Consider the following 10,757-nt stretch of genomic DNA (forward strand, 5'->3'; position numbering starts at 1 on the left):
AGGTCGAACACCGGCCCCTACAGTGGACGCATTAGTCCACTAAGCCACCAGACCCGGGTATGCAACAGTTCAAAGGACAGTCTACCACCAAATGTCGCTGCATGTGTAGAAAATCCTCAAGAGCTCAAAATGCACATATTTCCAGTTTTATGTGAAGAAAATGCAGATATGGCATTATTTCTCATCGAAACAAATGTTATGTTACTATTTTTTTTATATAGCGCGCAGCGACTCAAAAAGAGTATCCTGGCGCTTTCACAGCGAGACCTACAGAAAGTAACACAACACGACAATAAAAACAGCAGGAAATAAAATAAACCAAAAGGGGACCTATAAAGTAAACAACCACGTCTTGAGACCCTTCCTGAAGGCCAACAGACTAGTAGCGCCACAGAGTGACAGCGGCAAGGCGTTCCACAACTGGGGGGCGCGCAGACCAAAGGAGCGACCTCCGATGCGAGCTTTTTGGACGCGCGGTACAACCGCCAGAAACTGTGATTCTGATCTGAGCGCCCGGGCCGGATGATAAAAAGACAATCTCCTTTGGAGATACTTCGCCCCTCCAGAGTGTAAGGCCTTGAAGGTCAAAGTCAGCGTCTTAAAAATAATGCGGTTGCGAATAGGCAGCCAGTGCAGGTCCTGCAAGAGGCCCGACACCCTAGCTCGCCTATTTAAGCCAAAGATGGCTCTCGCCGCCGCATTCTGCATCACCTGAAGGCGCTGTAACAGGTACTCCGGCAGGCCCAGGTAGAGGACGTTGGCATAGTCCAGCCTGGACCCAATCAGAGCCTGCACAGTCAGCTTCCGATGCTCTTCCGATAACAAGGGAAGAAACTTTCTAAGAGTCTTCAGAAGACCAAAGCAGGAACCCGTCACTCCCAGGATCTGGGCTCTCATTGACAAACCCTTATCCATCTTTACCCCAAGATTTTTGGCAACTAAAGAAGGGGAAGAGGGCGGAAACATATCAATGGGCCACCAGCCATGCCAGTCAGGGTCAGACGCACACCCAAAGAAGAGCACCTCCGATTTCTCTGGATTGCACTTGAGGCCACTCGAGTGGAACCATCCGAAAACAGCCCCAAGGCAATCCCGGATGCTCTCCCCGTTAAAATCTCCTCCCCTCTCACAGGAGAAGAGGAGCTGAGTGTCGTCTGCATAGGACACGATCCGGGCCCCGAAAGACTCCGCCAGAGCCGCCAAAGGGGTCATAAAGATGTTAAAAAGGGTCGGGCTCAAAATAGAGCCCTGAGGGACCCCGACACCCAGTGGCGGCATCACAGCAGAATCCGGCGGGGTCCAGACCGTTTGTCGGCGGCCGGCTAGAAATGAAACAAACCAGCTGAACACCGTCCCCCTGAGGCCTATCTCGTAAAGTCTCGAGAGCAGGCGATCATGGGGGACGGTGTCAAACGCCGCCGACAGGTCCAACATGACCAGCATGGCCCTACCTCCAGAATCCAAAACTCCTTTGATGTCTTCCGACACCTCCAGAAGTGCAGTCTCAGTACTGAGATTAGGGCGGAAGCCTGATTGGGAGGGATGCAAAAGCTCATGCCCTTCCAGAAATTTGGAGAGCACCGCTTGGATGTGCTTCTCCACAATTTTCATCAGGGCAGGCAAGAGCGAAATTGGTCTATAACTGACCAATGCCTCCGGATCCAAGCCAGGCTTTTTCAACAAAGGGATCACCATGGCCTGTTTCCAGGCAGATGGGACCAAGCCTTGGCTCAATGATAGATTGAGTAATGGATTGACCAGTGGATTTAGGACTTCCGCCATTCTAGATAGAAACTTTGCCGGACAAGGGTCCAGCGGCGAACCGGACTTAAGAGCACCCAAGAGACCTAACGACTCGGCGACTGACAAAGGCGGGAAGACTGCCAGCGACGGGCCAGATGCAACAGCCAAGTGGAGATCCTCCCTTGTGCAAATTACACCTACAGGCTCCGCCCGATGGAAAGAGTCCTGGATTAGCTTAATCTTGTCAGTAAAAAACTTGGCAAGGTCCGCAGCCCAAGACTTTGAAGGCATATCGTAGGCAACATTCGAGCGGGGGGCTGTAAATTCCCTCACAATGGAAAAGATTTCCTTGCAGGAGTTGGAGGCAGCCTCTATTCTCCCTGCAAGGTAGACCCTTTTCCCAGAACGAATGTCCCGTTGATAGGCCTTCACCGCCGATGTATAACGCAGTTTGGCCTCAGGATCGTATTGGGCACGCCACGCTCTTTCCGCCGCCCTGCAAGCCTGCCGGGCGGATGCCAGTGTCGCCGTAAACCAAGGGGCTGAAACCCGTTTCGAAGTAGAACGAGGGGCCATCACTGGGGTTTTAAATGCAGTTTTAAACAAGACTAAATCATGCAGCCTTCATTCTTGCTTGCAGTTTTAAACAAGACTAAATCATGCAGCCTTCATTCTTGCTTACTTTGAGCTGCCCATACAATGCCGTGTAAACATATGGGAACTGGAACACACAGCAAAGGGAAAACACCAAAGGAACCTTGCCCCCTTCCTGACGCATGCAGTTCTAAAGTCACAAAGCAGACCGCCACTCGAGAATAAATAGTATAACCTTTATGGGCAGTGACGCAGCCTGCTGCATCAATCCGAAGCGATGACCTTTGAGAGGACATGAAAACATCTGTACAATATTTTTAACGGAGGTAAAAAGGTTCATTTAGAACCATGTACAGCTGAAAAAAGTTCACTCTTTGATTTGGCCCCCATCATACAAAGTTGAAAATAAAGTGTGCACTCTAATGGGTATGAGAGATGCGTCAAAAGACTTTATATGCTAGAAGTTTTATTTTTAAACAAGACGAGAAGCCTACTGCTGCACACAAGCGCAAGATTGATTGGTTGATCTTGGCAAAAAGTAGGCTTGGCACTAATATTTGCTTCGACATTAGTAAGACACCTATGAACTGAATATAGAAGCACCGCGTTGTGGCATCTTTGTTCCTTAATGGAATCCTATTCGGCCATGGACACAGAGCGTGGAACGTGAGGTCTAAAAGAGACCGCACAGTGAAGGGGGTATTGTAGTAGAAGACAAGGAAACTGTATTAAAAGGGCAGGCCATGGACGGACCTACTACGGAAGTGCCATATATTAAGGGACAGCCTCTTTAGTGTCTAAACGGACGACTATTGCAGTGTGGCCGTGGTAAAACACATCTTGAACTCCCAAAGGAGACGATAATGTGGTAACAAGGCAGGAAAACTGGTTCCAAGGACAAGCAACAGTGATGCAAACAGTGGAACTCCTATCGCATGACACCAAGGGCATTGTTTGGGGTCAAGGACTGCAAGTATTCATGTTTATTTTGTCTTTTGGACAAGGCCCAACCCAGCTCCCAGAAAGCTCTCCGATTAGATGTGAATACAAGCAGAAGCATCAAAGCAATAGAGGCTTCTTCGAGCGCAAAATAAAATGTACACACATAGCAACTACAAGAAAAGCATTTAGCTAAACTGCATTTTTAGGTACATTTCTTTGTGGCATCATTTAGTAAAATGTGTTTGATACATGTAAGTACTTAAAAAAATTGAAAATTAGCATAAACCCAGTTTCAGCAAGATTATCGGAAACATGAAAACAAACATTGTCAAAGACAATGGGTCTTGCGCAGATTCCCATCCTTTTGGCTTATGAATGTGTATTTTGTTTCAACAGTTTTTGCAAAATGATATTGTAGGAGCTGCTGGGCTTTCCCCCAATGTATCATAAAAAGTTGGCTAAAACCAAGGAGGTTTTAAGTCTTAAAATGCACAACGCCATAGTAGCCCCTGGCAAAGAAGGAAACTACTTTGTGAGCTGACGTGCTTGTTGTGAAAGAGCAGAATGCCATCACTGAATAATTAAATATTGATGTATTTATAAATATAAATTTAAACAAAGGGTCTTGGATAAGTAATTAGAGGCCTGTTTATTAAAGAGAGTAACAAAAGAGCACCCATGGTATTAGTCCTTGCGTCAGTGCAACTTTACTATTTTCACAAGAATTTACAGAAGTAAACCTGGAAGGCAAACTCTTACAAAATTTGTGAATTGCATTTTCACATGAGCAAATATGCATATTTTCTTGCGCAAAATCGGATGAGCGTTTGCAAGCTCACTCACTTTCCCCACCGCCCCTTTTCCCCACGTTTTATGCCTTTTGTCGAGAGTCAATTTCCAATCAATGGACAAGTGGATTTATGAAGCATCGTGACCCATGGACAAGCAGATATTTCATAAAATTCAACACCCCTAGATGTGCACAAGAAAGTCATGGGATGCAGCCAGAAATTGGACATGCATGATTTCCGGCTATAGTCCATGTATTTCTGACCATCATATGGCTCACTACACTGCTTAATTCGGCAATAATGAGGATTAATTAGAGCAGTTCACACATTAGGCTTTGAAAAAAAGTGCTCAAGAAGGAAGTAGCAGAAGAATTACTGGGTTGCTTAGATTCATGCTACTAGAATGAAAACACAAAGCTTTCAATTTTCTGTTGAGTATTAGGTTGCATAACTCAGAACAGTGTCATTCTTGCATTAATATGTACTTCTGGAAGGTAGACAAACCGATCAGGACCACAAGCTAAGCTTCGCTTAACAGCATGTCCACATGACTCGTGTTGTAACGCTTGCCTCTGAGAAATGGAAAAGTGCCAGCACACCAAAGCTAATAAGACAGGCGAGTGAAAAAACTATCAATTTAGTAGGAGTAAAATATTTCAAGGATCAACCCAGGCAAGCAAAACAAACCACATAGAAAATCAAACTGTGGTAAGTCTACGATTTTCAGCAAAAACCAAACAAAAAAAACCAAGATTGCTAATCATTTAAGTCTTGGGCCTTGCAATGTCAACCAAATATGAATCGCTTGCCTTTGCAGGTCATGAGACATCCTGAGCCAAGTGGCTTAACCAACGGGCCTGTCAAGCCTCCAAACTCCATTAGCCTGAAATGATTGATTATCAGCTGTCTAGTCTGATCTAGAAGTGTAGTAACTCAATGAAAGAAAACCATAGATAGGTTGGAGGGGCGGACTCTAACTTGCCTCTAACACTCAGAGTATTAGTGAGACCAGGTATTTGGGAACTGACAGCGCATCGGAGTGCAATGTCTGTGTCCGCACTGGTGGCTGAAACGTCTTCACTCGTCATGGGCAACAGAGAACACTCTACCTAAAGTTACAGGTCTCACATCCATGAATGCAATGTAGTCAACTTCCCCAGCATCCAATGTGCCAGAGGCCTAAACTTGCCAGAATAGCAAAAGAAGAGACACCAGCCGAACTCTAAATGAGGCCCTAGGAATTTCAAATGCTATCCAAACTTTTTGTAAGAAGGGCTCTGTAGCAAGACCAGGTACTACAAACCACGGGTACCACAGAGGGCTACATTAATTTGAGACATTAACATCTATGATATGCTAGAAGCATCACCAGCTCCGCCAATTAATCCATTGTTGAATAAAAGGTAGATGGGGAAATCAGCAAATGGTGCTACTGACTTGAATCTGAATTAATTTAATTAGTGAGAAAACCAATCCCGCTTAAGGCTTCTTGCTCACATTTCAAAAAATGAAAGCAAACTCCAAAAACTGTTGTTGGTTTGATATGTGAGGTTTTATTTTGAATAGCGCTCCTTCAACTAATGTACTTTACATCTATGCATATGATTTTGAGGACTCGTTTTTCTTCTAGGATGCGAAAGCAGGATTTCCAATAGCACTCGTCCGCAGCCGGTTTATTGGGGTGTTGTGCTTTAAAGCGATTTGACATTTGTTTAGCTACTCCGCTTGTACCACTCACTACACAGATTAAGCAAGCAAATAATTCATAAGTCTTTGTTAAATCCAAACTGAACTCTACGTTGCTGCATTAAATCAACAAAAATGTTTGTCTGGAAGCCAAATGCCATCCAACTCCGCTATCAAAAAAGGCAAGTATATGACATTAGACTGATGCCAGGTGTAGCATATAGTGTAATTGGTGGTCTCTTCAGCTGAACCGAACCTAAAATCAAACTTCGAGATGACACTTTTCGAGTGGTTTAACCACCTCGAAGATGCTGTACTTCTTATGAGGCTGGATCCACGCATGGGAGATCATGCAGCAGTTTGCACCTTCAGTATATTGTAGGAACAACCCCATCTCAGTGGTGCTGGAGCAATTTTTGGAGTGGGGATGGTGACATAACATAACCTCACTAAAGCAAGGTGTATTTAACAGTGTTTCTTTTGAAACACAAAAAAATCTTGCAACTCTAAGTGGGGGGGGGGGGCTTCCAGCATCTCCTGCACCCTAATTTGTAGCACCAATGCCCCCCAGAATGGTTGATTCAAGAGCAGGAAATTAATCTAAATGTCATCTCGCCTGCCCGACGGTGATAGTCTACACATTACCTTAGATCCTCACATTTTCAAGAGAGAAGACTAACTGGTTAGTTGATTTCAGGCAGGTCCATTACTTATTCAGGGCTGGACTGTATGGAACCACAAGTGTCCCTGGCAAAAATGCTCCAATCAGCCCCACTCGTCCTGTTGTGTAGTCTCTTTCTCTCCACTCTCACTCTTTTCTCCCTCTCAGATTGCTTTCTCTCCAGCCTCTCCTCATTATTCTCTTTCTCTTGAAGCCTCCCTGGGCCTGCTCCAATTAACCTTGGGGAGCCAGGGAACAGGGGCAACAGGAGCATCCCTGGCACTTCAACCCCAGTCTTAGGTCTCCAGCCCACTGGTAAATGCCGGTGGGAGGAAAGCCCTGAACTTGTTAGGCAACATCCCCACTAAAGCCTGCATGAGATCGCCCAAACTCAGCTAGGGCTACCCTCCCTGCTCACTTCTAAGGTCCCTTGTATTTTAGACCCTGATGTGTACACCTCTAGGAACTCACTTGTTGGAAGCTCCCAACTCACCTGGAGGTCTCAGGGCCACTTGTGGCAGTAGCATGTGGGACACCCCTTCACCCCACCACTGACACCCTCGTGGGGCACTCCTAGCTCACTTGTAAACCAGCTTCTCCCTCAAACGCCTGCCCACTTACCAACCATGTTCGCTTTCCCACAGAAAACACTAAAGAGCAGATTTACAAGAAAGTGACGCATCTGTAGAGATGCGTCACTTTCCCTGCGCCACCCTGAGAAACCCGTGCCACATGAAATTCTGACGCATCTGTTGGTGCAAAAGTCACGCATATCTGGGGTCGTGCCGCAAGCACGGCGCAACGCCAGCCATGCATTTTGAGGCCTATACACACTATACTCTTTATGCCTGCTTCAAGCAGGCACAAGGTTTTGACACAGTGGCTGTGTAGTCCTAGAAGCAACGCACTAAAATCACACTGCATTTATTATACCTGAGGCAGGTATAATGTGACACAGGACTTTACATCGTGACGCATCTCCCTAGATGTGTCACTTAATAAATTAGGCACATTTTTTACACCACCTCTTCACAAAAGTGATGCAACAGCAGCGCAAGAGTGTCGCAAGAGGCTTGTAAATCTGCCCCAAAGTGCATGTTTTGCAACTCTAGAAAGCCCAAGAGCTAGCAGTTTAAAAAGTTTATGTAAAGTTATCCAAATTATTTTTTAACACATTCTACCTCTAGCTGCGCCAACAACGCATTAAAGAACATTCAAGGCACTCTTACACCGGTTTACAGGTGAGGTTTCATTTAAGATTGGATATAATAACGGATTTTTGCCATTTTGCAGCTCTTCTCCTGGCCTTGGCATAAAACACCGACCACTCAGGTGAAGTACGAATACCTCAGGTGCTCCCCCGCCCCCCATTTGCCCCCAGGAGCCCACCCCACGCCGCTCCCTCACTCACTTGTAGGTCAGGCCGTCCCCGCCGTTGAAGAGCTGCTGGGCGCTCAGGCCGTCGTCGGGCACGTAGCAGGTGCCCCCACTGATGAGGTAGTCCGCCATGGCCGGGGTGGGTGAGGAGGACAGGGGGTGCGGGGAGGTGCGTGTGTGTGTGTGTGGAGGGTGCTGAGGGAAAAGGACCGGCGGCGCGCGCGCGCCCCTGCCTGGAACCTGTCAGGCGACCCCTCCGCACGCGCACGGCGCCTGACGCAAACGGACTTCTTGCGACGCACGCCCAACTGTCAGAGCGCGAGCGGCAGGTGCGCGAGGATGTACACACAAAGCCACGTGCTGCCCCGCGTTTAGAGGCCAAAGGCTCCCGCGTCGCCGGTATTTATAAAGCTTTCCGTGCGTGCCTCCCTGATGTCATCACGCTGGGCGGTGCGTACCCGCGCCGGGAGGGTTGTTTAGCAACGAAGGGGGAGGGCAAAGAAGATGAAGAAAACTTGCCTCTCTTGATAGTCATGTGACTGGCAGTAAATAGTTTCACCATAACCGAAAAGGAGCTGGAGGCGACGGAGGCAAGGCTCACTGCCATGAAATGAACAACTGTGCCTCAGCCTGACTCGTGCTGGTAACATGACACAGACATTCCCAGCTCAACCCGTGGTCAATGGTGCTGGAGCAAATTTCAGAATGGGATGTTACCATTCATCTTAGATCAAGAAAGTCATAGGGATTGTGCAAGTGTAGCAAATGTATTCAGCAAGAGAGTTACAAGGATGTAATGTTTAGCTAGTGGTGCATTTTAGAGCACACTTGCAAATATTTTAATAAAGCATAGTGTGATAGTATACTGTCATTTATAGACAAAACCCCATTGAAATAGCCACTAAATTTGCACAGCAGTACAGTTTTTCCTCATTAAGTACATATTGCATAAACAATAATATGTGGCAATCAGAATTCAGCAAATATTTCATTTGCCTATCACTAAGTGTATTGATTTGTTTTCATTCTATTCTAATCTTTGCTTCCACCACACTGAAGAATTACATTTTTTTTACTCATTTGTGCTTTCCTAACTCAATATGTATTCTTAAATATGTGTATATTTAATTTGTAGGTATTTACATTTTATTATGTGTGAGAAAAAGAATGCCAGCCAATAGACATTTCTTTCAGTTACTGTACCCCAGCAAGATTGTCACGTAGTTCACTTTACAAAATCTTCTCACTTTGCAGTCAGAGAAAGAAAAGTAAATGCCAATATCCACCTTAAATAAATTAGCAGCAATTTGTCATAAAATATAGCCTGACATTTGACCTATTTTTGAAGCACAGCAAATGTGGCAAGATGAAAAGCATCTTAAATGCTTATTCTCCTTCTGAACTCTAGCATGTTTATGTTGGGGGTGGTGCATCACCCCCGCAACCCTACTTCCAGCGATTATGTCTGTGACAGAGTGCATTGGTGTGTGTTGCAACTCTTATCTTAGGCTCCACAAACAGCAGACCCAGACTTCAAGGCTTAAGAAACTGGGAAGATTTAGAAACACAGCATGGAAGATCAACACCACCAACATTCTGTTGCAATGACACCTGACTGATATTTAGAGTAAACAAAGACAGAAAGACCATTTTAAAAACATGAATATAGATCAATTCATATAAAGTTCCACTTAAGAATCATGCAGAATGTTTAATTATGAACAGATGGCTGCTATTTTTCTCTGGAAAGGTGGCATCCTAAGTAGAATCCCCAACACGGTACAATTTAAATGACAATCCAAGGTTTCATTGCACACTGTATGTCCTAGTGGGGTTCTATCAAGGACAGTGGGGACAGACAAAGGAACAAGTAAGAAACTACAACACCCTGACTGTTCCTCATCGGTACTCAGGGTAGTGACAATGGCAAAGCTAATTAACAAATTAAAAATGTAGTTGACATTTTTGGGTCACTGTCATTTTTTAAAACATGCATAACAAATAAATGCACACAAATTTCTCTATTTGTAAAACAGATACATATTGTGAATTAATTTTCAACTGTGGTCTCCGTGTCTTACCTTAGCTAACAAGATGGAAGGTTTCAAGGGCAAAGGCTGTAACCTGTAGGCAGAAGTGAATGTTTCCATGGTCTATCATGTGAAGCTTTCTGCAGTATAATACAGTGCTGGAAAAATTAAGTGCAAAAACATGAATTTGTGATGTATTTTAAAATCTGTTTTATTGATTTTTTTAAAGAACATTTATATTGCAAAACACAAAACTACAACCCTGTGCCTTCACAGCTTACATACTAGGCAGGCATGAGTAGGATTACACTCAACAATGTGATGCACCAGACATACCAGGATTTAAGCTCATCTCCTCCACCCCTATCGGTATCCCTGCATTACAGATTTTGCTGTGGACAGCTTATCCACATCGACAAACCACAGTAGGATGATCAGCATCACAGGACATGACACCCTATGGCAACCCTTCTTCCACACACTTTCATGGACCCCAGATTTGAGTAAAGTTTTGTGAACAACCTCTTGCCTTATACATTTTTTCTTCTGCCCACATAATCCAGTTTATATTATATTCCCACAGTCTCACCATAAAAACGCTCACTCTCCCCCATCACAGTACTGTGTCTCACCTAGCCAGCCAGGGCTGCCACATGCCCCAACTGTGGTCTCCAATGTTAGTTTGTTCTGCCACCCCAACGTTTGGGTCCCACTTCTCCATATCCTAACTGCCATCGCCATTGGGGTAGGAAGCACAACAAATCTCCCTCTATCACACAGATGCCTGACATAGCCACTCAGGCCCATAGCCCTCCTATCCACCATTATCGATGGCTCCCTTTCTTACGCAAAGAACCATTATTGACCACTAGTAGTTGTGTCACCCCGAAGTACAACTGCAGGTCCGGAAGGGCTATACCACCGTCAATGGGT

At 45.3% G+C, this 10,757-nt stretch overlaps 1 protein-coding gene across 1 annotated transcript in view; it reads right to left on the minus strand.

Annotated features, from left to right (window-relative positions):
• The window catches only part of IMPDH2 (inosine monophosphate dehydrogenase 2), a 336,137-nt gene extending 327,894 nt beyond the window's left edge, over positions 1 to 8,243 (minus strand). Inside the window, exon 1 of the mRNA XM_078661802.1 lies at positions 7,829 to 8,243. Coding sequence (XP_078517928.1) covers positions 7,829 to 7,926 — 98 coding nt within the window. The 5' untranslated portion in view covers positions 7,927 to 8,243. The remainder of the gene's footprint in view (positions 1 to 7,828) is intronic.
• Between the last annotated feature and the right edge of the window lie 2,514 nt (positions 8,244 to 10,757).

Source organism: Lissotriton helveticus, chromosome 9, assembly GCF_964261635.1.
Source record: "Lissotriton helveticus chromosome 9, aLisHel1.1, whole genome shotgun sequence".
Taxonomy (NCBI): domain Eukaryota; kingdom Metazoa; phylum Chordata; class Amphibia; order Caudata; family Salamandridae; genus Lissotriton; species Lissotriton helveticus.